Raw genomic sequence first — 27,689 nt, 5'->3', positions numbered from 1 at the left:
AATAGGCCCATGACGTTGCAATACTTGAAAGAGATTTATTTAATAATGAGTACTACAAAGTTGCGGATTGTAACACTACTATACGGAATTTTTCTAATGCAGATAAATTACTGAAGAGACTTGAAAGGGAAAATACAATAACATTTGAAGAATTCCAGTTCATGTCTGTTCCCATTCTAAGTTTAGGTAAATTTTTTTGGCATCCTTAAAATGCATAAGGATGCTACTAATCCACCATTTTGACACATTGTATCTAGAAAAAAATTTTTTTTATTTATTTATTTATTTATTTTACATTTGTTGACCGGGCTAGTCTAACTGGATATATGTCCATTTTCAGTAGAGGCCCGGGGAGATAAGCCCCGAGGAAACAAACAAAATCACATATACAAAAATTAATGTATACAATGAACATTGCAGGTGCAGCACAGAGAATAATCAAAGAGGTCATTCATAGTGCAAAATATACAGATACAATTAGTACAATACAAAATGTAGTTACAATACATCATAAAGAAAAAGATGGCAGCTGAATTATACAATATATTAGTATACAAGTAGTCATAAATAAAAAGTAGGAGCTGAAATTATACAATATATTAATAAAAGTAGTCTCCTTAATGAGATTCTGAAGATGTAAGTAATAGTATAGGAGGACAAGGTAAGTTGTTATTAAGAAAAGGAACCTGATTACTGAGAAGAGGAGGGTAGGTTGAACCAAGTAAGAAGAGCTAGTTGATCAGTCAGGTTTAGTACAGGAGCACAACCAGTGTGTTCTGAGGAAAAGTTTCAATTTAGTTTTAAAGAGTGATATAGAGGGAAGAGAGGAACGTTTGTTAGGAAGAAGGTTCCAGGATTTTCCAACAGTATTAGAGAAAAGAGAGTCCCCAGCCCTGTTATTTGATTTACAAATATTTACAAGAAGTTTATGTGATGATCGTAAGGTCTTTAGATTGTTGTAGGGGGTATTGAGGGTAGGTAGTATAGGGGTATTGGTAGGTTGGTAAAGGGTTTTATGGGCAATGGTCAGTTGGTGGAATTTAAGCTGATTTTGTAATTCAAGCCATCCTAGCTGCTTTAGATTAAAACAGTGGTGGGTTCTGAAAGGGTTACCTGTAGCAAATCTGGCTATGTTATTGTAGGAGTTTTCCATTATATTAAGGTTGTTTTTAGAGAGATTAGTATATATGGGTGAGGCATAGAGGAGAGTAGGAATTAGATGGGAGTGAGCAATAGTTATTCTAGCTGCAGGAGAGAGGAATGGTTTAATCCTGTAGAGAGAGCCTAGTTTTCTATTAACAGATTTTAGAGTATTGTTAATCTGGGTGTCGAAGTTAAGGTTGTTATCTATGGTGATACCTAGTAGTTTGGTAGTTGGATCTGGGGATATGATAGTACCATTATTGGATGTTACTGTAAAGTCTATTGGGGGGACTTACAAGTAGGAGTAAAAAGGAGAAGTTTAGTTTTTTGGGGTACAGAAGGAGAGCGCTATGTAAACCATTGTTCAACTGTGTTAAAGACCTTTTGGGTGAGGGAGTAAAGCTCAGGTATGGATGTGGCTGAGCATATAAGTGTGGAATCATCTGCATATTGTATGCATGTAGCTTGGGGGATTACTAGGTGAAGTTCATTGATAAATATAGAAAACAGGAGAGGTCCTAATATGGACCCTTGAGGAACACCAGTGTTAACGGGCAGATGGGTAGATAGAATGTTATGCCAAAGTTAAGCCTGTTGTCTGTTATCTAAGTAGGACTGGAACCATTTTATAGCTAGTGCATCTAGTGACAGGGATTTGAGGATATTTATAAGTATCTGGTGATTTACCATATCGAATGCCTTAGACAGATCTATAAACAGTGCAGAGGAAAGCATATTGAGGTTACGTTTTTTGTTAATACAGTCAGTAAAGGAAAAGAGGGCAGTAGTAGTGCTGTGGGATGGTCTGAAACCATGTTGGCAGTTTGAAAGTAAGTTATTTTGGATTAGGTGGTCTAGCAATTGTCTGTGGATGCATTTTTCCATGATCTTTGCTAAGGGTGAAAGTAGGGCTATGAGACAGTAATTGGAGAGTTCAGTAGAGTTCCCACCCTTGTGGAGGGGATAATATGGGATACTTTCCAGGATGTGTCCTTCACTGATGGTTCTATTGATGAGAATGGAAATGGGATAGGCGATGGATTTGGCTGCCTTTTGTAGATATTCAGTGGGTAGTTGGTCTGCTGAAGAAGTGCACAGTTTCAGTTTTTGGATAAGGGTAAGAATATATGTTGTTGGGACTGGTTGGAAGAGAAATGGAGGGGATGGGTTAGAGTTAGAGTTGGATATAGTTAAGTTCTGAGTAGATAACTGACTGGCAAGAGTTTGAATGGCCTCAGTGAAAAAGGTATTAAAGGCATTAGCAGTCTGCTTGGGATTCTCCTGGTCTGTGCCTTGTGGATTTGGTGTGATGGATTGACCTGGGTGCAATAATTGATTAATACTTGCCCAGAACTTTTGTGGTTTATTATGATGAGTCTGCTGGAATTGTAGGTAGTAGTTTCTTTTGTCTGACAGTATAGCTTTTTTAGTTTCATTTCTCAGCTGTCTGAAGTTTTGTTGGTCTACTGGGTTTTTAGTTAAACGAGATTTATTCCAGTATTTATTTCTGAGTTTGATTTTTTGCTTGGGTTCTTTTGAAAGTCATGGGGCAGATTTAGTTCTCATTCTAATAGAGCGGGTTGGTGCATGGTGGACTAGTATGGCTAGGAAGTTAGAATTAAAGTAATTAACAGCTTCCTCCAGTGTGAGGTGTTTTAAGGGAGACCAGTTACATGCTCTCAGTTCTCTCTGGAAGAGATCAGGGTTGAAGTTTTTCTTGGTTCTAATTGTCCTAGATATTGTTGGATTAGGTAGATTGGATTTAAGCCTGATGATGTAGGTTAGGGAGTAGTCACTTACCTCACCAGGGAGTGTTCCAGCTTCATATGTCTGGGGATGATTATTTATGAGAATCCAATCTAAGGTACTTTCTTTCTTATTAGGCTTATTTATCCTGGTAGGGGAGGTAATGGTTTGAGAAAAAACAAAAAGGTTAATATGGCTGGTATGGTGGCTACTGCTACAATACTTCCAATCAATGTTAAAATCACCTAGGATTATGGTTTCTTAGTGTAAATTGTGGGATAACCAACAAAAGATATTTTCTATGGTGGCAATGTTATTACCAGGAGGAAGATAGATACAGATAATATAAATGGATTTGAATGTGTTAAGTTGAAGCTTGGTAATAAAAATTTAAGTGTTCAACAAGACTGAAAAAAATTAATAATTCATTGACTTTTTGCTAAATCCTATAGTCCAGACCACACCTTTCTATCTGAGAGACTCTTGGGATTTTTTAAACTCTCTCTTCCTTCATCATGACTAAAGATGACCAAATGTTAATCACACTGCATATTGAGTCGCTCTATACAAATAACCCACATATTGAGAGTCTTCAATACGTAAGGACTTTTCTACAGAAAAGATCTGCCTTTTCAAATGAGAAAACAGATACCTTATGTACCTTGATTTTGACAGTACTGTAAGGGAATTTCCTTCATTTTAATGGGATTATTTATCAACAAATCAAAGGGGTGGCAATATATTCTAAAATGGCCCCTGCAAATGCAAATCTTGTTCTGAGTGCATGGGAAATGGACACCCTTTGTCTTTCTACCTGGCTTTCAACATACAAGATTGTTTAAACATTATATTGATGATTTTTTACGGCAAAGTACTAGACAAGACTTGGATGCTTGTATTACTTCCCTTTCTGATAGTATTTCTTTCCTGAACTTCAAGCTTTCAGGTTTTGGCTCCACAGTGCAATTTTTACATACTGAAATCATGCTGGGCATTAGTTCAGTTAGCTGGGATTCAAATATTTTTTTAGGAAGGAAACTTATCAGAACAACTACTTGTACTTTGAAAGTCTACATCTGTTTTTTATGAAAAAAAAATATTGCCAGAGGTCAGTTACCTCTTGAAGTGATTGTTTATTAGCCGTGTTGTACTTGATGTTCATCTTAAAAGGTTATTAACTATTGCATACTTCTGGTCAATGCTGGCTTTCAGCAGACTTTCCAAGATGGCTATACACTGATCAATAGCTTAACTTCAGCTATCCCACTGTGAAAAAAGAAACTGAAAGATGATGGCCAATAATGCCGTCACTTTTAGTAAATTCAGTTACAGGATAGTAGGTACACTGTCTAGATGTCAGCAAAGAAGAAATTAAGAGAGCCTGATAGAAAATCAAATAGAAAGGGACAAGAGAGAACATTGACTGGGAAGAATTCTGTAGCTGTTCAGCAAAAAGCTTTTCAAGCTCCACCCTTGTCGCAAGACATGGCTTCCAGTAATCTACGGGAAAAAATAAGTCAAATGTGCTCATAGCAGATTAAAATAAATGAAACGACAAAGGAGTATATCAAGTAAAATAACAAAACGCTGGAAAAAAACTTTAAAACAGATATTCAAATGAGCTGATAAAACTGCAAAAATCAGAGGTCAAAATGAAGAACAGAGACAAGTGTAGGAGTTGACTAGAAGAATCGAGAGTAACTTGGAATTGAATCAGAGTTGGAGTTAGGAGATGGAAATGAACAGGAAAACCAGCAACACAAAAATTTGTGAATAAATATGAGATTACAAAGCATCAATCACATTTGTGAAATATGGCTATGCAAGAAAACTGGAAAGAATGGACCTTTGTTAACTTTGTTAAAGTTCATAGGTTCATACTAAGCTATCTGCCCTGGGGCATTTATAAGCCTAGCCTGATTGTGTTTGGCTTACGCCACCCCTTGATTTGAGTATACTGTGCCCTTTTTAAAGTTTAGTTTACTGAGCCTCTGTCTAATAGTGACACGGAAGTAATCCCCGGGACAAACCTACGATCCCCCATCCACTCATCAAGATTCTTCTTGAAGAGAGTCAGTGAGGTGCTCTGCCTAACATGAATTGGAATTATATTCCAGAGTGAAGGGAGCCTCTGGGTTATGAATCTGTCCCTCCAGCATGTTCTATTTATTTCTGTGCTGAGGTTCAAGTCCCTCGAGCGCGTGGCTCTAAGGGATTTAGATTTACTGAGGTGGAGCATGTCCATTAATTCTGGGTTGGACATAGCTTTATATGTTAGACATAGATCGCCTCTAAGTAGGCGGTATGCAACTGAGTAGAGCTGGAGTTTTTTTAACCGAGCAGCATATGGCATCTGTTTGAGTCCCTTGATCCTATTGGTGAGGTACTTTTGGGGTCTTTCTAATTGCTGCAGGTGTCGGGTAAGGTACATCCCAAAGGGGGCATTTTATTCTATGACGGGCCTGATGAGGGATGAATAAAGGGGCATGATTACCTCTCTTGATCTAGATGTGAATCCTTTCATGATGAGGTGGGCTATGTAGAAGGTCTTTCTAACCACTTTGGCAATGTGGTTGTCAAAGGAGAGATTGCTATCAACTTGGGTCCCCAGATCCCAAATTACTTTCTCTGTACTTAATGGGTTACCACCTATGTGGTAATTTGTGGGCACATTGTTTTTGCCAAAGGGTATGACTATACACTTTTTGGCATTTAGCTTTAGACCATGGCCCTGGCACCAGTTATCCGTCTCTGCGAGACCTTTTTGAAGGATGTTTGTGTCAGCTGGAGAGTCGATTATGGCACCCAGTTTGCAGTCATCTGCGAACTTGGTGAGCCATAGTCCTCCCACATTGGCCTGTATCTCAGAAAAGTAAATACTGAACAACAGAGGTCCCAGGACAGAACCTTGTGGGACGCCACTTGTGACCGGTTTCGAGTCTGACATGGCTCCAGCAACTCTGACTCTGTGGGTTCTGTCTTTGAGCTAGTTTGCGACCCATCTTGTGACATAGGGGGTTATATTTAGGCTGGATAGCTTATCTATGATGCCAGAGTGGGGTATTGTGTCAAATGCCTTTGCGAGGTCCAGATAGGCTGTGTGGACTACCTTCCCTTCATCTATGGCCTTGGTGACTGTTTCGAAGAAGTCGACCAGGTTCAAAAGGCAGGATCTGCCCTTGACAAATCCAAATTGGGTAGGATCTAGTGTCTGTAGGTCCCCAATGTCTTTGTTTATGAGTTCCATGATGATCCTCTCCATAGCCTTGCAGACTAGGCTAGTCAGGCTTATGGGGTGATAGTTTCCATGGTCCGCAGAGGCGCCACTTTGTGGAGTGGGACCATTGTTGCTGTACGCCATTCTTTGGGCACATATCCTGTAGTGAGGCTGAGATTGTACAGCAATTTTACTTGAGGGATTAGTTCTTCTTGGAGTTCATGTAGGACGCAACCCGGGACGCCATCTGGTCCCATGGAAGCAGTGTTTTTTGATTTGGAGAGGGCAGCCTTCACCTGAGCATCAGAGATGTTTGGGAGGCTGCACTCTGCCAGGATAGATACTTGCTCTTTTGGGGGGAGGGGGTGGAGAAGTTTGCACTGAACCTGTCTGCCAGGATATTGGCGATGTCTGTGGGTTCAGTGTATTTTTTGTCGTTTAGAATCAACTCAGAACAAGTCTGGGAGTTGCATCCCAGGTTCCTAACATAACTGAAAAAAGCCTTATGATTGTCTTTAGTATCCTGTGCAATTTTTCTCTCGAAGCTGGCCTTGGAGGATTTTATGAGGGATCGTAATTTTTTACTAGTACTGATCAGAGATGCCTTCCCTTTTAGGGATTTTGCTCTATCATGTAGTAGCTTCCTCCTTCTGTTGTACAGTTTATTTATGGCTGGGGTCCACCAGACTGGACGCCTGCCTTTGGATGATTGGGTCTTGATTTTGTTAGGGATAGCATGATCCATGCATTCCTAGAGATGTCCGTAGAATGCGTTTATATAGGATTCTGCAGTTTGGGCCATAGTTTCCACTGGCCCTGGGGCCTTGAAGGATTCCACTTTGGTTTTGAGAAGTGTGAAGTCTGCTTTTGAGAAGTTTTTCACTGTGGTTTTCTGGGCTGGGGGTGGGGTCGGGATGTGGATATCCAGTGAAATTAATTTATGGTCTGATCTTACCAATGAGGGATATACTTCTGGTATGGAGCATAGAGTCCCCATGTTGGTAAATATCAGGTCTAGTATGTTTTCCCCTCTTGTGGGAGTGGTGACTAGTTGTTCCATAGCATTTGAGTTTATAAATTCCAGGAACCTTTGGGCTAAGGTGCTGGGGCTTGTGTAATGCTCCCAGTCTATGTTTGGGTAGTTGAAGTCACCCAATATAATGGTGTTCTGAGTGATCTTCATGTTCTCCAATGTTTTCAGGAAAGCCGAGTGGGATTCCTGACTTTGAGAGGGTGGTCTGTAGGATGCTATAAACTGAAAAGCAGTCTTGCCCACTGTCAGTTGCACATGGATGGTCTCTGATACTTCGTGCAATGCCACTAACCTGGAGGTGTGGATATCCTTGATAAATATGGAAACTCCCCCTCCTTTTGTGGTTCGGTCCGGGTTTTGGGGCCGAAAAGCATGATATGAGGTATAACCTGGTAGTGCTGGGGTGCTCTCTGGAGCCTTGAACCAGGTTTCTGTCACTGCACAGATATCGATGTTCTCCATACTGAGGAGAGCTTCGAGAGCATGCATCTTGAGGTTAAGACTTCTGGCGTTTAGCAGCATTACCCTTAGTTTCTTGTTCCTTGTGCTGTCTATGGAGGTTTGTGGGGAACTGAAAGGCATTTGCCTCAGTTCATGTCATTAATGCTTGGAAAGACACAAAGGGGAGCAGAAGAGGAAGGAAATATTTAACTGTAAGTAAGACAATTTATTTTCTTAACAGTATTTCTGTATGGGTCTATACTATATATTTGAAGCTTCAAAATTTTGAACCTCATATGTTCGACAACATATGAGAAAAACTTGAAACCTCAAATATATAATAAAAAAGTAAAACAAAAACCTTACCTTGATGCTCTGAGCAGGAGGGGCAAGCCCCCTGCACCCCCCACACCCCCCTACTTAAATATACCAACTCTAAGACTGCACTTCAGTGCAGAAAAGGGAAATTTTCCCATTCTGCGTGTACGGAGCCATTGCCTTTCACCTTCAAACTTTTCAAAGTTCGAGCATATGGTGTCGACCATATGACATTCAAACTTTGAAACATTTGGCAGTTTAATAGGATCCTTTCTGTATAACTTTTCATGATATAATTTGCATGTTCTATAGTGAAACATTTTTAGTTATTGTATGTGATATCGATACTAAAGTAAACAGACTTTGTTTTCTTCTTTTTTCTTTTTTAATATTTAAAAATGTAGGCTATATGATGCAGAAAGAGAACAAAGGCAAGACAAAAGTATGTTTAAGTCAATAGGCAGTAATCTTGGGTTGTTGAGGTGGGGGATGGGGTGCAAAAGTACACAGATCATAATATATGTAGAGCTGATATGATTTTTCTTACTTTTGCATAGATGAATGTCTGGATTAAGACCTTGGCTTAATCTAATAACAAGTTTTAAGCTGAAACAAGTAAATAAGAGAACACTGAAGGTAATGAAAAGTTTTCCTTTAGCAATAGCAATAAATGTTTCAGCATGTCTTTAGAAGCCTGCAACTGAGGGCTACATTTTTTCCTGTGTTTCCATGGAGACAAGCTGATTATAGGGAAAAAAATGCCAAAGCACTGGATTCTTTAAGGCTAAACATTAATGCTTTCTGAAAGCATGTAAGTTGCTTTTTATATCTGGGAGAGGATTGGAATAAAAATAAAAAATATTACAGACACCAATTAGTGTAAGTACAAGCACAGGCAGAAACATGCATCTAAGCATGAATAACCTCATGATAACGTTTGTGTTTGCAGCTCTCTATTTGGAAGAATTGTTCCTATTTAGGAGGGTTAAGTTTTATTATTTGAAGATGTACATTGTTTTGTGTGTTTGCCTTCAGTTTTCATGTTATGGGGCTGTTCTGGGTAGGTGTTTTTTATTTGTTAGAATGTTTTCATTAAAACAAAAAGTCTTATAAAATGTGACATAGGTTCAAATGGAGATGATAAGAAAAAATGTGTAAAGGATCAACCTGCCAAACATTAGTGGATGCATGTATTACAAAACCTGGAAATACACATTTTAAAAAAGCTGTCATATACAATAGGTGGGAATAATGAATTCTTATCATAATGGCAACATTTTCCATACTATCTTGGGATGTGAATCATCAAAAAAGAAAGAATATTTAATTATGTTAAGAAATGCAGAAGCAAATAGCAGTGCAAATAGTAGTACTACAGGAGACATATTTGGAAGTAAATGAGCATGTAAATTTTATTAAGAAAGGATTTCAGGATGGATGTTCAGCAGAATATCATGGACAAAGGAAAATGGGAGTACTTATATTAATTTCTAGATAAGCTCCAATAGTGATAGAAGAAAAAGGAAAAAATATAACAGTAAATTTATGATAGTAAAGGGCTACTGGCAAGGGATGAGGATTATGCTGGCATGGGTTTATGTTTTACTTAAAACTTCTATTATGGAGCTTAAGAAATTTTGGGGAGAAATAATCAGCTTTCAGCAGGGAATATTACTTGTAGGTGATTTGATTTGTACCAGTGATGATGTACCTGTGTGGGGTCTAGAAGAGAAAAATATAACAAAGGGGGTAGATTTCTAAAGAAATTTATGAAAATATTTGGCATGGAACATGGGGATTCAGTAGAAGGAACTCAGAGAGAATTTACATAATATTACCCAGGGTACAATAACTGGGCTATAAGAAACCAAAATTACATTTCACTGGAACAGGTGCATTTAATTGTGAGTTCTGACATACATTCAATGACTATTTCAGATCATGTGTCAATAAGAACTAAGAAAAAATTTAGGGTAATGAAGTAAAGATGAGACACTGACGCTTCCCCACCTACCTGTTAAAAGAGAGAAATTTGAGGAATGGGAAGTAGAAATATTCAGGAGTTATCAGGGAAGATAGAAAGTCTTCCAGAAGGTATAGATATTGAGTGGGATAAAATGAAAGCGGTGTTTAAAAATAGGGTAGAAATAAAAGAAAAAGAGGTATAGTTAAGAAGTAACAATAATTATTTAGAGGGGCTGACAAAAGTTAAAGTATTGCAGAATAAGGAGAAGCACATAGAATAATAACAGACACAAGTGCAAAGTGCTAAAAAGAAAATGAGTGCATGGATAATATACATGAGCTTAAAAAGATTGCTATTAAGCAACTGCTTTTGCTAGTAACTCCAAGCACAAAAACTGTTAGCATAATGACTTAGGCAACAGAAAGTAGAAAGTGTTGTTGCCAAATTTAAGATGCCTGTTACAAGAAAAATTACCAGAGATCCTGTACAGATATTAAAGATATTTCAAAAGTTTTATGAGAGAAAAAGTAATTAGGAGGATATATGAGGGATTAGGCAAACATCAAAGTGGGAAGGTTCCTCTTTGATAAGTAGTGTCTGAACAGAAAAATCAGGCAGGGATTTCCTCCTTCTCCTTTGTTTTTTGCTTTGTATTTAAAAACATTGGCAAAGAAAGTAAGGGACTCAGAAATTAGAGGATTTAATTGGTATGGTAATCAAGAAAAGTTGACATTATTCGCAGACAATATTATTTTATACCTAATAAAACCAGAAAAAGACATCTCAGTTTTGTGAAACATTTTGAGACAGTGTCATATCTTTTCAGGCTATAAAATTAATGAAAATAAAACAAACCCTATAGCTGTAAACTACGTATCCACACATGCATTAGTTCAGCAATACCCATATTTCTGGGAAGACAGTAAAATTAAATATTTAGGAGTATGGATTAAAAATTATTCTGTTATTGCAGCTAATAATATGCAGAAGAAACTAAACAAAAGATATCATAAAAATTGAGAATCTGAAAGTTCTTGACTATGGATAAGGATAGCAAGATATAAGAAGTAAAAATATTTTTAGTCTCTTTAGTTTTATATACAGGTCAGGCATATTTTTATCTACCAGAGCAGAAGTTGCAGACTTTTTTGCATTGGAAAGGGATGATGGTGTAGCAGGGGGGAAATTCAAGAAATAAAGAGAGAGGGGTATTTTGAATGCAGATTGTTAAGGAGAATAACAGTCATACAGAATATTATATCCATAAAGTAGCTGAAAGTATTCTAAGAACTAAGCCGATATGGGAATGAAGAAAGGAGATTCTACCAATAGGGATGACTGCAATAGGCAAGAATAGGCTGTAATTTACATGAGGAACCTGGCAAAGGAATCAAGGTATTGAGAACAAATTACTAGAGAGGGAAAGATAAGACAATGGGAAGAAGCCAATAAGACATTTGCACTGCAGGCTAGACACTGCCTTCCTTATCAGGGACTGATATCAGAGAATAGGCAATGAGAAAGGGACAGGGGAATCCTAACTGAAAGACTTGCAGTGGTTGAGTTTTTAGTTGAATCTAGAAAAGAAGTTGCTGTTAAAAAGAGATAGTAGGGCATATAAAATATAGCACATTATCTATAGGAATCAATCAGAGGAGGTCAGAAAAGATTGGGAGGAGAGATTAGATAAACAATTTACAAAGAAACAATGGGAGGACGGATGTATGGCTCCCAAATATGCAATAAAGTCTAGAAGATGTAGGATTTTGACTTGGAAGTGTTTGCATAGGTACTTTTATACCTTAAGCAGACTCCAAATAGTTGTTCCTCAGTTAGATGGCAAATGATGGAAGTATAATAAGGAAGAAAGAGGCAGCTGAGAGCATACATTTTCAGAATATAATGAGTTGGCAGACCTTAAAAATCTCCCTAAAGAATACTCTGCCAAGAATATTGGGCAAGCGAATGAATGCAGCTAAGGAAATTATTTCTTTAGCTAAGATACAGGATCTGAATTGCCTAGACACAGTAAGGCCTTGTTAAGTTTAATTCTGGTGGCTGCCAAAAAAGCAAGCAATAGAACATGGAAATCAAACCCTAAACCAACCATACTTGAAACAGTAAATATTGCAACAGAGTAAAAAGAACAAGAAGTGGAATCTTTAGAAAAGGGTAGGAGCAAATTACATAAAAATGGAAATTATGAGAACAATACATGCACAAAAATGTTTAGGAAGGAATGAGGTTTAAGAGAAGGCAAGAAATTAACCATTTTTGTAGTGCTGGATTGATTATATTGTTTAGAAAAATATATGTGACGTATAATGTTTGTAAACTTGTTAATATTGTTTGTTTACTTTTATATAAACGAGTTTGCCTATGTCACAAGCAATAGTTCAATAGTGTTTTAAAAAAATGTTGGCTTCCAACCACCAGATGGCAATACTATATGGTGTTCTCAATAATATACCTGTGGGTTTTTTTCTGTTTTGTTTTTTCTCCTGATTTTTGAATACACTGTAAACATCCAGCCATCCTTTGTAAACATATCATATTCCCATTTGTACTTCACGTCTGGAGTGCTGGTTTGTTCTTTGTAGATATGTGTGTGTGTGCGTGTGTGTGTGTGTGTGTGTGTGTGTGTGTGTGTGTGTGTGTGTGTGTGTGTGTGTGTGTGTGTGTGTGTGTGTGTGTGTGCAATATACTTAGGAAATTGAAGAAAACAAGGCACAGAAACATGACTGAAGGCATTAGTTTAATAAGGTAAACACTTTTACACTAAATACTAGTGCTTCATCAGACCATATAAAAAACTGCAACAGCAAACACTTTTAATACATTCACATTAATTCAAAGCAGCCAATAAAAAATCAAAGAAAGATAAAGACCTGACATCAGCTTATATTATTTAAAGAGACATTGTGCTTTTAGGACAGGCTTAATAGAGACCCTGTCATTTAGACCTGGGTATTTATCAGCTTGCCATAATATAATCCAATGCAATTCTCTGGTTTCAGTAAAGTTTTTAACATCACCACCATGTATATTTTCAGAAATGACTTCAACGGCTTGAAATCTAAAACCATGTTCATTCTCATTCTGCATACAATGTCTGGCTAGTGCATTCTAAGTGTCACCATTTCTAATACAATAGATATGTTCCCTGACTTGTTCCATCAGTGACCTGTTGGTTTTTCCTACATAGAAACAACAGCAAGCTGTGCATGTCACCAGATAAATCAGATTCCTAGTTCGACAGTTAGCTATAACCTCAAATTTATACTCAAACGAGTAACTGGATGAAGAAAGCATGCTGATGTGTTAATAAACATACAGAAATTGCATGCAAGACATTGACTAGTGTCTGTCCAACCATCATCCTGTCTACTTTCTTTTTGTGTCACATTTTTATAACAAAGTTTTCTTTTGAGAGATTTCTTATTCTTAAAGGCAAAATTTTGTCTGTGGCGAAAAACCTTTGTGATGTCATTCTCCAAACTAGTTAGTATTGATACAATTAGGAAATTTCAGACCAAATTATATAGGAAACCTTGTTGAAGAAATTCTATCCTACATAGGGATAGCATGCATCCTGGCCAAATATTCCAGAATGTTATCAAAGGTCAAAGAATGAGAATGTCTCGACTAAATAATTGTGATGATGCTTTCAGACAAAATCTTCAGATGCTTAAAAAAGAATTTCATGAAACGGGGTATAAGGCATGTGAGGTTGAAAGGAATATTTGTATGGAAGCTATCCATAGGGAAAATATGGCTAAATCATATTTTTCAAATCAGGTTTTTGAGGCCAAGTCTTCTCAGGCTACTAGCAATAGGAGTAGTTTGCCTACATATTTCTTTTATACTAGTGATATGACTGGCATAATGAACATTATTAAGTCGAATTGGTCTATATTGAGTTTGGACAATGACATCTCAAAAGTTGTTGGCCATAGACCCAATTTTGCCTTTAAGAATAAGAAATCTCTCAAAAGAAAACTTTGTTATAAAAATATCACAGAAAAAGAAAGTAGGCACGCTGGTGGTTGGACAGGCACTAGTCAATGTTTTACATGCAATTTCTGTATGTTTATTAACACATCAGCATGCTTTATTCATTCAGTAACTCTTTTTGAGTATAAATTTGAGGTTGCAGCTAACTGTCGAACTAGGAATCTGATTTATCTGGCGCCATGCACAGCCTGCTGCTGTTTCTATGTAGGAAAAACCAACAGGTCACTGATGGAACAAGTCAGGGAACATATCTATTGTATTAGAAATGGTGACACTTAGAATGCACTAGCCAGACATTGTATGCAGAATGAGAATTAACATGGTTTTAGATTTCAAGCTGTTGAAATTATTTCTGAAAATATATGTGGTGGCGATGTTAAAAACTTTACTGAAACCAGAGAATTTCACTGTATTATATTATGGCAAGCTGATAAATACCCAGGTCTAAATGACAGGGTCTCTATTCAGCCTGTACTAAAAGCATGATGTCTCTTTAAATAATATAAGCTGATGTCAGGTCTTTATCTTTCTTTGATTTTTATTGGTTGCTTTAAATTAATGTAAATGTATTAAAAGTGTTTGCTGATGCAGTTTTTTATATGGTCTGATGAAGCACTAGTATTTGGAGAGAAAACACTTACCTTAGTAAACTTTTAAACTTTTTATGCTTTCAGTCATGTTTCTGTGCCTTGTTTTCTTCAATTACATTGTTTTTTGGCTTGCAGGCACAGTTTATTCCTTGGGGATTTTATTTTTTTGTTTCTGGCTGATACTTAGAAAATTACTTTAATAACAGGATTTACATTAGCATGCATTTTCCGAAGGATGCAAAGTTTGAAACTCTTTTTTTTTATTATTATTATTTAATGCCTGCATTCCTCAAGATTTTCCAGAAAACCACAAATTGTATGAGTAGCAGACTACAAATTTAAGACAAAATCAGGGACTTCTGTTTAGATGTATGCTGTCAAACTGTTTACAAATAAAGATACTCCAGGTTCCATCAGTTGGCTAAGGACAATGACTTCATGCATATTGCATCAAGCCCTTAACATGCACAATACACTACTGAGAGAGCAGTCAGCATTGCTCTCATATCTTATGCTATTCCACACAGTGTCACAGGACTAAACCCTGAGCAGCTAATGCTGGGAAGCCAAATTAGAACTAATATACCTATGATAGTATCCAAACTTGAATTCATCATGAGAGATAACCAATTAATAAAAGACTCATAAACCTTTTTGTAACAGGTGATATTCCACCCAAATGCAATCTGTTCTTCAGCCAGGCCAAACAGTATGCCTTAAGCATAAAATGGAAATAAAGTGAGAGACAGTGGGTGTTACTGTGCAAAAACGATGAACCAGTTTTCTGCATAGTGCGAACCAATGATGGCACCATTGTGAGATGTAACTAGTATTCTGCATGGTGTAAGCCAATGATGGCACCATTATGAGAAGTAACTAGTGTTCTGCATGGTGCAAACCACTGATGGCACCATTATGAGAAGTAACTAGTGTTCTGCATGGTGCAAACCAATGATGGCACCATTATGAGATGTAACTACAGATGAATCCAAGCTACTTCTAAAGACTTTCAAAGTGAAAGTTGTGTTTCAGAGAGTTATGCCAAGGTGTTCAAGTCATGGATAGTGAGGTCCTTAGGCAAAAAGAGTGTTAATGTTCTGACTTGTTCCAGCCAAGGCTCTGCCACAACCTGCTATCTGCGATAAATGTGGTGGAAGTCCTGAATCCATAATGTGTTCTAAGGACACATAGACTGTCTCAAACATTGAATGTTGCAAATCAGAATGAGACTCTCTCCAATGTTGCCCAGACTATTTGAGTGGGAAATATTGGACAAAACAATCCAGTGCTTTCTTTAATTGTTTTGTCATACTCTTTTCCTTCCAAAGGTTCTTGTTGGGTGAGAGTAACTCAAACTGGCCAAGATAACTGATTACCTGAACACTATTGTGAGTGTTGTTGTGTCTTTCGGCTTTTCCCAGTTAGGGGTCGCCACAGCGGAACTCCGGTCCGCTAATGATTGGCAGTAGATTTTTATGTGCCGAGTTGCCAGCCCTGACACACAACCTTCAATGAAGGTACGCCCATTCATGCATGTCTCCACACAGAGGACGGTCTAGCTGAGAATCGAACAGGACAACATCTAATTGTGAGGTGACAATGCTACCGCAGCACCACCACCACAGTTCACTATTGTGAGTGTAATTATATTTAAAGGATAGACAAGTGAGTGATTTCTTTCTCTTGAATATAAATATAGTTGTATATTACTGTTAAGAATTGCTTATCTGCCTCAAATGCTGCTATTGAAAAATAATTGCCAGCCCAAAATGCAATAGTTTTACCTAGTCCTAACAGTATTCTATGATCACTCCTGAGAATAGACACTTTTGCCCAACAGGTTTACCTCCTTACAGTACTCTATGATCACTCCTGAAAATAGACACTTGGGCCCAGTAGGATTACCTAGTCCTTACAGTACTCTATGATCACTCCTGAGAATAGACACTTGTGCCCAATAGGTTTACCTAGTCCTTACAGTACTCTATGATCACTCCTGAGAATAGACACTTGTGCCCAATAGGTTTACATAGTAAGCAAAGTCTGGTGGCCAGTTAAGAAGTGAAATTAAAGCTGTTAGCTGCCCTTTTTGCTATGCTGCTATTTTGTGAGTCATTAATGATGCACTTTTACTTAAATTACTAATGTCTAGTGTCATTACCTGTACTACAGAATGAGATGACAGGGTAACCAGTGGCTTGCAGGAGAGAAATATTTTAGTCATGTTTCTGTTTATTGATGTTACATCTCACTGCTAACACAGGCATTCCAATCTACTTACACTGCAGAATAGAAAATGGTGATCCTTAGAAGGTTAAGGCTAAAATGTAACAAATGAGCATAAGTATAAAGGTATGCTGGATAACTGGGAATGGATCTTGGTGTGCTGTTGGATATCCCAAACATGCTGCAATGCAACTGGACTTCTATGGCTAGCCAAATAAAATGAAGATAAATTTAGAGAGAAGATGCTGATAAAGAAATACAATTAGATACCAAACAGAAAACATGATGCGGGTTCAAAAAGTAGAACTATTCCCAAATGAATAGGCAGACACAATACATCAAAATAGAAAAACTCCACCAGGACTCGAAGGAACAAAGACTAGCAACAAGATTTAGATTTAAACACCTTTATTCCTCGCTTTCATAGACTTCATCAGAACAAAACATGCACAAACAACAAACCTTTTTATATAGAACTACAAGCAAAATAGGGTAATCCATTAAAACCTGCTTTAATTAATCAATTAATCAATTTATTAAATTAGTGCGAGGTTAAGAAAATACAATGTGGAATATCAAACATGTAAAATAAACTAAACTATCAAAAACAGTATTAAATATATGCACAACTTACCATAATTAGTTCACTTTCAACCTACTACTTTTCAAAAAGCGTTTTAAACTAATAGTCTCATTGATACCAGGTAGCTTGTCAGCCCCTAGCTTGAACTGCCAAAGTGTTTCCCTTCAATAATGTCTCTGCAATTGCCCTCTCTAATATCCTTTGGCACTTGTTCAAGGATAGACAAAAAGAAACTTTTTACTTTCTTTACAAACTAAACTATGTCTGTATAAAGCATTGTTCAAATCTTTCTCCTAATGGAATATAAATGTTCCTTAACACATTTTTCTAGGCTCCTGGTAGACTTCCCCACATAAAAACAACCACAATGAGAACATAAATTAATATATACATTATCTGCTGTTATACAACAAAAAATATGAGGAATAGCTACAGTTTTCTCTAGGTGTTTCATATTGACAAAAGATCCTTCTAAACTGTACCTACATGCTGTGTAAGTACCACATTTATACATGCCTTATACAACCTCTACTAGTAAATGGACCCAAAGGAGTAATCTTGTAAGAATCATTTTGCAAAATTTTTATAAAGTTATAACTATTTCTATAAGTAAACCCAGGAGCACTACCTACTATTTTAATCAAATCAGAATTGCCTTGCAACGTATTCCAATTTTTCTTGATAATATTAGAAATATTGTAACTGTCTGTAGTCATACCTAAACAGCAGGCTAAGCTATGATCTTATTGCTTATCATCTTGCTTCTCATTAATATTGAACCCAAACTTTAATATAGGTTGAAAATCAATAGCCTTCCTATTTCGAAGTTCATCTGCTGTATTATGTAACATCTCTTCCTTGTAGTCTCTTTGTACAATTAAAGTGATAATAAATGTAACCTCGTTCTCAAACACAATATCCTTTGTAATCATCCTAGAGGTCCTAATATACTGGCGTCTAGGAATATTGTTCTTAATAAAACTAGGATGATTACTAGAATAATGAAAAGAATTATTTACAAAGGTACTCTTACTAAACACTTGACTATCAAACTTCTGCTCTAACGGGTAACAAATTTTGGCGACATATAAAAAATTCACCTATAAACCTTGATTACCTAAAGTAAATTAAAAAAAAATCTGACCTAGCATTAATCGTGTTAAAAAAATTCAGTAATATTTTCATTATTACCTTCAATCACAAAAAACAAGTCATCAAGAAACCTTGTATAAAAAACTATTTTATATAAGGATAAAATGGGTGTCAGTATAGAATGTTCCCACCAGCCAAGAACAATGTTAGCAAAAGCTGGGGCTGCTGCTGACCCCATTGCTACCCCTTGACTTGTTTGTATACTTTTTTATTAAACAAAAAATAATTATTTAACATTATGTCCAAGAGACTACAACATATATACTTCACTATTAGAAAAATTCTCTGTTTTAAATAAATACTCTCTAACATACTCAATCCCTAAATCATGTGGGATACTTGCAAACAGAGAGCAAGTATCAACTCTACAAATAATACTTTATACAGACAGTTTGGTTTGTAAAGAAAGTAAGAAGTTTCCTTTTTCTATCCTTGAACAAGTTCATATGTTCATAGGTGTGTACTAGGCTAATGGCCCTGGGGCCTTTACAAGCCTAGCCATAGGATTAACCTGGCATAGTGCCACCCAACCTTAGTTCCCAGTGCCTCTGTCGAGTAGAGCCACTGGTGTTATCCCCAGGGTGAATTTTCTGATTCCTATCCACTCATCAAGATTTCTCTTGAAAAGGGTCAGTGAGGTGCTCTGCTTGACATGTATGGGAAGTCTATTCCAGAGCATGGGCAGTCTCTGGGTTATGAACCTGTCCCTCCAGCATGTTCTGTTAATTGTGGTAATGAGGTTGAGGTCTCTGGAGCATGTGGTGCAGAGGGATTGGGATTTCTTTAGATGTAGCATTTCTAACAGACCTGGGTCAAACATGGCTTTGTAAATCAAGCAGAGATCACCTCTAAGTAGGCAATATGAGACAGAGAATGGTTGGAGTTTTTGATTCTGTCCATATAGGACAAGTGTTTAAGGCCTAGGATCCTCTTTGTGAGGTACTTTTGCGACCTCTCAAGCTGTTGCAGGTGTCTAGTGAGTACATACAAAATGGGGCATTGTACTCAATGATTGGCCTAATGAGGGAAGAGTAGAGGGAGACAATGACCTCTTTCTTCATGGATGCAAAATCCTTGTTAATGAGATGTGCCACATAGAAGGACTTTCTGGCCACAGTGGCAATGTGGTGATCAAAAGAGAGGTTGCTGTCAACCTGTGTTCCCCGTCTGTGAACTTTGTCAGCCAGAGTCCCTTCGTGTTGGCCTGGACTTCAGAGAAGTAGATACCAAACAGGGGAGGACCCAGGACCGAACTTTGTGGGACTCCACTCGTGACTAATCGGCAGTCTGACTTGGAGTCAGCTACTTTCACACTGTGGGTTTATTAGAGAGGGCAATTACAGAGACATTACTGAACAAAGGGAAACATTTTGACAGTTAAAGCTAGGGGCTGACATGCTACCTGGTATCAATGAGACTATCAATTTAAAATTATTTTTGAAAAGTAGAAGGTTGAAAGTGAACTAATTATGGTAGGTTGTGCATATATTTAATTGTGTTTTAACAGTTTATTTCATTTTACATGTTTTATATTTATATTTATATTTCGCATTTTATTTTCATAACATCACACTAATTTTATTAATTGATTAATTGATTAATTAAAGCAGGTTATAATGGATTATCCTAATTGGCTTGTAGTTTTGCATAAAAAGGTGTGTTGTTTGTGCATATTTTCATCTGATGAAGTCTTTTAAAGATGAAAGTGAGGAGTAAAGGTTTTTTATGCTAAAGTCAGTTGCTGGTCTTTGTTCCTTCAAGTCCTGGTGGAGTTTTTCTATTATGATGAGGGTTCAGCTAGTAGAAATTTAGAGTACTACCCTATCAGGGACTGGAACATGATCTGCCTGATAAGTGTATTTTTAAAACATAACTACATAAAAGGATGAAGGGGTACGTTATCACATGAGCACAATTCAGCTACAGCAAGGTCAGATGCTCTGGACAGTGCCCACGTTTGGTGCTACCCCCACCCCCACACATACATGCACAATTTATTGTCAAAAGTCCTCTCAGAATTGAGGGCCAAATCTAAAAAGATGCTTCATACAAAGCCCTAATCTCAACCCCAAACACTACAAGTAATAGAACTTTACTGTATCAGCATGTTTGTTGATCTGCAGTAAACAGCTGTGGATCTCTGTTATGTTCACTAACTATCAAAAAAAAAGGCTTTATGCTCTTGTGGTACACAGGGATAAAGGTCTGAGTAGGGCACAGTCAACACAGGTTCAGTTAGCAGCTCGGACATCTGACAGAGTGGCATGGAGGGATGGACACTCCTGTCCTGGGTGGGAGGGCATTTGTCAATGAAGCTCACATAGGGAAGGTATGGTTCAAAGAGGGGAGCTGCCCTCAAACATAAGCAGCAAGTGTGGGACACAGTGTAGTGATGTGGGTAGGGCATTTAAAGGAAAAAAAAAAACAGGCTGGAAGCAGAGATGGCTGAGCCCCCAAGACAACCTTGGAGCAAGTCCAGTGTAAGATACAAGCTTGTAGACTCAGTGTGCATATGGGGCACTGGGAGCTGGACCCATGATCTGATATCCCAAGAGAAACCAAAAAAAAAAAAATTAAAAGGGGGGGGGGGCTAAGCAAATGGCTATTGTGTGTCTATATAATACTCCCTTGCTTAACTGTGTCAAACATCTTTGCCAAATTGTTGAAGAGAGTTGTACTTGCTCATTTCTACATTCCTTAGCACAAAAATGCTGACTGTCATTTAAGTAGTCACTTTAGTGATCACAGCTGCTTAAATGATTGCTGGCACTGCTTGCAGATAGATCAACACCTCTTCCCGGTGCCAGCTATGCCCTCAAGCAGCTGTCGACTTCATCCCACCCTTGCTACAACTTTAGCTGCAAGTCCTGATTATGTTTAAAACAAACTGTGATTAAAAAAACTGTACTGAAATTGAAATCTTGCGATTACATTATTAAAGCATTTTTGACCCAGCACCGCCCTACCCCTGCTACTTATGTGCAACCTAACTCCAACACTGATGTACCTCAGAATAGGGGAGTACTTCAGTGTACAGCAACCTCTGACACAGTACATATTCCATCTATTTTCACAAGGTCATACTGTTCCACAGTTATTGCTCTTCAAATTTTAAATGGCAACCATCTACTTTGGGGGATCTCTCTTTGAGATTTTCGAGTTTCCAGCTGTAGCTGGTTTAATTGCTGAAGGTTTATTCCTGTCAAGGGTCTCCAAATGTCCTCAAAAGTGCATAAAATAAATAGGTGTTTTGCAACCGTACACTATATTGACTGCGTCTTTCATGTCACCAGGACCCTTGTAAATAGCCCCCTAGGAACATGAATAGTTAAACAGGAACTAGTTAAAAGAATATCTGCTTTATAAATACTAATTTGAATATATACAGATATCATGCCAAAAAAGTCCTAAAAGGCATCGGAAAAGGTTATTATTAGCAATGAAAATGATCAATCTCCCCAACATCATGGAGACAAGCTAGAGTAATTGTAAAATCAATAAAAATGGAATGCATGCTATCAGCATTATTTGTCAATTTTATTGGTGTACTAACCAGGCTATTTGTTTTGTAGCAGAGACCGGCAAAGCATAACTGCTGTAATTCCATATGAAGAAAACCCCCACTGCTTTAAGGAAATGAACCTGCGAATTCAGGGGAAAAGACTTTTCTGCTTCATGAAGATATTTAAAAGGCTATAAGCAAGACATTGCAAGTGAGAGTAACTGCAACATATACTATGCAGCTGCACACAGAAAAAGAAATAATTAAACATTTCAGCTCATATAATCAATGTCATTATGCAACAAACAAATAATTACAGTAGTTCATTTTCAGATCTGTATATATCACTGTTTTTATGATAATTTTTTCAGGCTGTTATCACATGTATCTCCACACATTGTAACTTTGTTGCTCTCTACACAAGAAAAAAAAATCCTAAATTAAGTACTTGTAACACCTGCATAGGTATAGCAAAGGAGTTTGGTCCAATCACAATCTATGATTCTTGCACACCTGTACCCATCCTGGGACTCTACCCTCAGCCCACCCACTAATAAAATGGCTCTTTACACTCGTAAGCTGCATCTTTCAGCAGCTGAAATCAAAGTATGGAAAATGCAGCTGCAGTTCAAAAAGTAAACATGAAAAACAAAATTCCTACAACAACACACCAGCTCAGCCATACAGCAGGTAACCAGAATCAAAGTCCTTGAAGACTCACAAAACACATATCCCACATAAACAATGATATCCATCATCAATGGACTTAACACCAATTCCAAACATGCTATGTGCTCACATATTAAATACGTGGCAGTAACACCGTTAATAATACAGCCCTTTGTCCATCTCTGTGGCACGTGTTCCAAAACTTTTGGTTGCATTCATATTTTTGGGTGGTATAAGTAATTGTGAAGATGCTACTGTATAGGTGCTTATTCATGGAAATATGGAGGGGTGGTACTCCCATGGTACCTACTTAACAGCTCATGAAACAGATGCTTCATATTCTTAAGTATGGTTGACTGAATTATAAATAGCAAGTAGGTCATGGTCTTACCCATGAATTGTGTTATTACCCCTAAAAATGTATGTGCATGCACACAGACACACACACACACACACACACACACACACACACACACACACACACACACACACACAGTTGCTATTCAATCCTCAGTCCCACTATCATTGCGGTACTTTTATTCAGTGGTATCCATAATGACCTATCATGCACTGCTACATATTGCTAACAAACCATATTCCATGAAAGGCACAGCTCTGCTCAGTCCTGTATATATACATGCACATCAGCATTTCACACTTTGTCACAAGTCCACAAATAATATTGTCCTTTTACCCAGCACTGGCTCTTTGTCTTCGGTATCACATACACTGTTACTTAACAGTGGTGTTAAGCACCTTGTCCACCAGCTACAAGCATAAGCAGCAGCATACAAGATCTTCTTACTTGTTAAAGCAGAAGCTTCATCATATCACTACAAATATCACTCTACTGAAACAGTATGTACCAGACAAATTATACAGAAAGCAAACTCCACAGATACCAGCTAAATGCAAATAACACTAAAGCAAACCAGCAAATAGGCTAGATGATGCAAATTCCTTAAATAAAAGACATGAGCTTTCAGAAGGCAGTATTATTGCATAAGCTTGCCTTCTTCAGTAATGTTATTCAAGCTAACACAGCAGTTCAAAGTAAAAGTTATCAATATGTAGTTTGAGAGGGCATTTGAAATACAGTGTATACTTACTGAAATCTGTTGCAACAGAAAATAGCATAAGCTCTCATATTAAAACAGAATACAGCAAAAGTTAATTTCTTCGTGATTTAATAACACGATATTTCCATTGCAGTCCCCAGTAGCTGTTGCTGAGGGAAGAATGGTGTCTGTCAGAAATGGCATTCTAGCAGGATGTTACTGTTTCAGAATCTCATACAGATAACTAGAAGGATGTGCACTTCCTGCAAGGTTAGTTCTGTGGCATTCTAGAAGGGACATGTAATCCCCCCAAGCCATAATTAATAAACATTTGGTATTTCTGGTACATGCATCTTTCCTATGATTCCAGGAGCTAACAGGCATTACAAAGCCACATGCAATAAAACTAAAAGCTGTAGGAAGCCAGCCTTAATCCATGATTAACTTCCCAGTGAACAGGGATGAGCCGGAAAGGTTATATCTGAATATTATAAGGGTCATGGGAAGTCTTCTGGCTGTCACGGTCAATGTAGGATGCTCTCACCACATAATTACCTATCAGTTCTAGGTTTACTATTGTAAGGAAAGACATTTTGCAGCATTTAGCATTCAGCAGGGCAATTGAGTTGCCCCACCTCTGTGCCATGCTTCTAAAATACTACTAAAAAAAACAAATAAATAAAACGGAAAAAAAGGCAATCTTTAAGGCTGCCTGTAAATATGTGAGTAGTTAAAACTGTGTGTGTGTGTGTGTGTGTGTGTGTGTGTGTATGTGTGTGTGTGTGTGTGTGTGTGTGTGTGTGTGTGTGTGTGTATGTGTGTGTGTGTGTATGTATCTATGTAAAGTTGGAGGTATATGTGCTATTCAGTCATATAACTACTTCTATTATTCACACCCTGCATAAATCCTAACAGTGCCAGAGATTGTCATCCATGAGCCAATCAAATTCTTGTACAATGGAACTTTGATAGTTATATTGTATTCATAGGCTACTGTTGACCCTTACTTGGTAAGGTATGTGTTATAGCCATAGGTTACATGTAACATATGCAGTAGTTGTACCCTTGCATCCTATTAGCTGTAATCCTGTAGTGCTCTGTGTATAGGTTGTTTGCTAAAATTGGTTTATTGTTATTCTCAGGTCCTCTGGTGATACTGCTCTATACATGAATGTCTGTATAAAGCTTGTTGTTTGGCATGACATTTCTTATGCACAGTGCATGTTCGGCAGCTGTGTTCTGTAGGATCTCATTTTTAACTTAGAGTGCAGTTGCATACTCTGAGAATCCTACTGCCCTTATTCAGATACTTCCCTTCATTTCCTACATTTCATAATACCAATGCATGTATCAGTTTTACAGACCAGTCAGGAAAAGAACAATTTGCTTTACTCTTCTGCATTGGTAGCATGACCTGCACAAAGCTGGATGGTACCTAAAGAACCAGTAAAAAAATACAGTGTCATCCTAATTGCATACATTCTTGCAGATTTAACAGGTCGATGTACCACAATTGTATACCTGTAAGATAGTGCAATTTTAAATGTATTTTTAACATTTAAAGTGAAAAAAAAATACTCTTCCCCAACGTTTAGCTGCTTGATATGCACTGTGCAATACTTCCTGCATTTCACAGCATGGCTCACACCAGATACACAACATCACAGTGCAGTCTGCATGTTTTTTGGCTCCTTGTAAACCGTGGCATGAAAGCACTGCCCACAGCTGTTGTCTGGCTTCTTTACAGAGCTGAGTGTTGGTTTATACTGCTGTCACTTGGTTCACCACTGAAATGCCAAGAACTTTGAGGAACTGATGCTCAGTGTAACAAACACTGCTGTCATCCTACCAACTGCATACCCAAATTCCCTTATGTTTTTTAATGAATGCTATCCCTGCAAGTTACTGATGGATTTCAGAATATGGTAGTTCTCTGGAATGATCTACAAGTGCTCATGTACCATTAATTGCAACACACTTCTCTGCTGCCATTTGCTTGTGTTGGCAAGTGCCCTAACTTTCATTGACTAATTTCCTGTAAAGTTATCAAAGGCTAATTATCCCTCTCAGAACTCAGACCCTAAAACTAAAAACTCTCGCCCATTCCCTAAACCTAAACTCCCGATCAGTCCATAAAGCTAAAATCCCCTCCCCTCCTTAATCCCAATCTCCCAATTGCTCCCTAAACATAAAATTCCCCCAATTAATCCTAACCTTCTGCTAACTTCTGACCACTCCCTAAACCTAACATCCCCCTCCCGTCTCAAACCCTAATCTCGTAATTGCTCCATTAACCTAAAATCCTCCTCCCCTCCTCAAACCTAAAGTGCCCCTCCTCTTTTCCATTCCCCACTTATCTGTTCTGCAATGAGTATCTGGTTGCATCCAACCATGCGGTAGCTGCATCTCTGAACTCATAGTCAGGTCTGAGCAGCTGTTGAGGCATCCGGGCAGTTGGTTTTACAGTCATTTGAGTCCCCAACTCTGAGTTGGTAGAATTCGAGCAGCTCAGCCTTGGGCGGCTGTAATATTCCCCTCAGGAATATATCTGTATTTTAGGTTTTATAAAACTACAGTTGCACTCAAGTACTGTACTTTTCTCATGCAAAGGAAAATGTTTTCTTTCACAGGCAAAACATTTCTTGCATTTTTCTGTTCAGGGTTACAGAATACAATACTTTTCCTGTTTATAATAGTGCTGTTTTGACATAACATTGTAACTTAGCAGATATCTGTAAAGAGAATATTTTTTCCAGCAAGACTGGTGGATTTCTGTGCATATTTCTTTTCACGGTTGAAGAATACAGTATTTCTTATAGCATCAGTGGTAAAAATCCATATATTTGTTAGAAACAGAAGTAATTTTTCTCTTGCCTATCAAGTGTACATATTAACTTCTGACTGGGCTGGAAAATGAATAACTTGTCTGGATGTTATCTATACTCACATCTCTTGATATCAGAAGGTACAGTCCTATAAATTTCTTAGATTATGTTTCTCTTTTTCGAGAATGGCATGAATGCTTAATTCTTGAGAAAGAGTTGCGCAGAGTTGGAATGCAGCATTTGCCCAGAATGCATCTGTAATGAGTCATCATGACACCATAAGCAACAATAGCATATCCATGCATCCACAACCCTCTTTTCCCATTTTGTACACATGTGGTTGGAGTGTATAAGGTGTACACTGCCTGGTGGCTAGCCCTGCCATGATTGCTTTTCCACACCACACATTCGCATGCACAAATACCACTGGCCAGTTTAGAGTGTTGAATCCACCTACTGCATGTCTTTGGACCGTGGGAGGAAACTGGAGAACCTGAAGGAAGTCAACTTGAACATGTGTGTCAGAAATACAAAACTGTTTGAGGGATTTTGTTCTTTTCATCCCAGATGCACTGCAATTCTTCAGATACATGCAATTCTTTTCTGACAGGCTAATAACTGGGTTGTAATACTGACATGTGAGGAGAGTTATCTAATTGCAGTAATGGTGTTTAGAGATTCTTCATCAGTGATAATTCTGTTAATCTGTGTTAATCTTCTAAATAACATTTTTTCTGATTCACCTGCATATTCCATTCACCACCAACATGCAATATATTACATCTACGAAGGAGTTCTTAGTCTTGCTGTTACAGTACATATGCCACAGGACAGACTGTTTCTGTTTTTCAATCCTGTAGGAATGGTAATGGCTATAGCCAGCTGCTACAACAAGCATTGACTGCAGGTAATACCATGGTCAGGTCTCTCTGTGACTTCTGATTGCTGTACCAGGGTTAATAACAGGTGGCTTCTTACTGATGTCCATGTTTCATGTAAAGTCAACGTACAGTCAGTAATACTGAGTAGTCTGATTAGCTGCCTGACTTTGCAATGATACACACTACGGTATATGAATGTCCAATTCTCTGACATGCAATGTTGGCTATACAAACTAGCTTGAAGTGTGATATGCTTCACTTCCTGTTATTAAACTCAGAATACTGAGTACTGTACTGGCAAGGCTATATATTTATGCTGGTTTAT

The 27,689-nt window shown here is 37.7% G+C and overlaps 1 protein-coding gene across 1 annotated transcript in view; it reads right to left on the bottom strand.

Annotated features, from left to right (window-relative positions):
• The window catches only part of LOC122800935 (platelet glycoprotein Ib alpha chain-like), a 219,524-nt gene extending 195,533 nt beyond the window's left edge, over positions 1–23,991 (bottom strand). The window contains exon 1 of the mRNA XM_044070300.1: positions 23,710–23,991. Coding sequence (XP_043926235.1) covers positions 23,710–23,747 — 38 coding nt within the window. The 5' untranslated portion in view covers positions 23,748–23,991. The remainder of the gene's footprint in view (positions 1–23,709) is intronic.
• Positions 23,992–27,689: the final 3,698 nt, after the last annotated feature.

The sequence above is a fragment of the Protopterus annectens genome, chromosome 4.part1, assembly GCF_019279795.1.
Source record: "Protopterus annectens isolate FY-2018-M chromosome 4.part1, PAN1.0, whole genome shotgun sequence".
Taxonomy (NCBI): Eukaryota; Metazoa; Chordata; order Ceratodontiformes; family Protopteridae; genus Protopterus; species Protopterus annectens.
The sequence above is the reverse complement of the archived record's forward strand: the minus strand, read 5'-3'. Positions and strand labels throughout refer to the sequence as shown.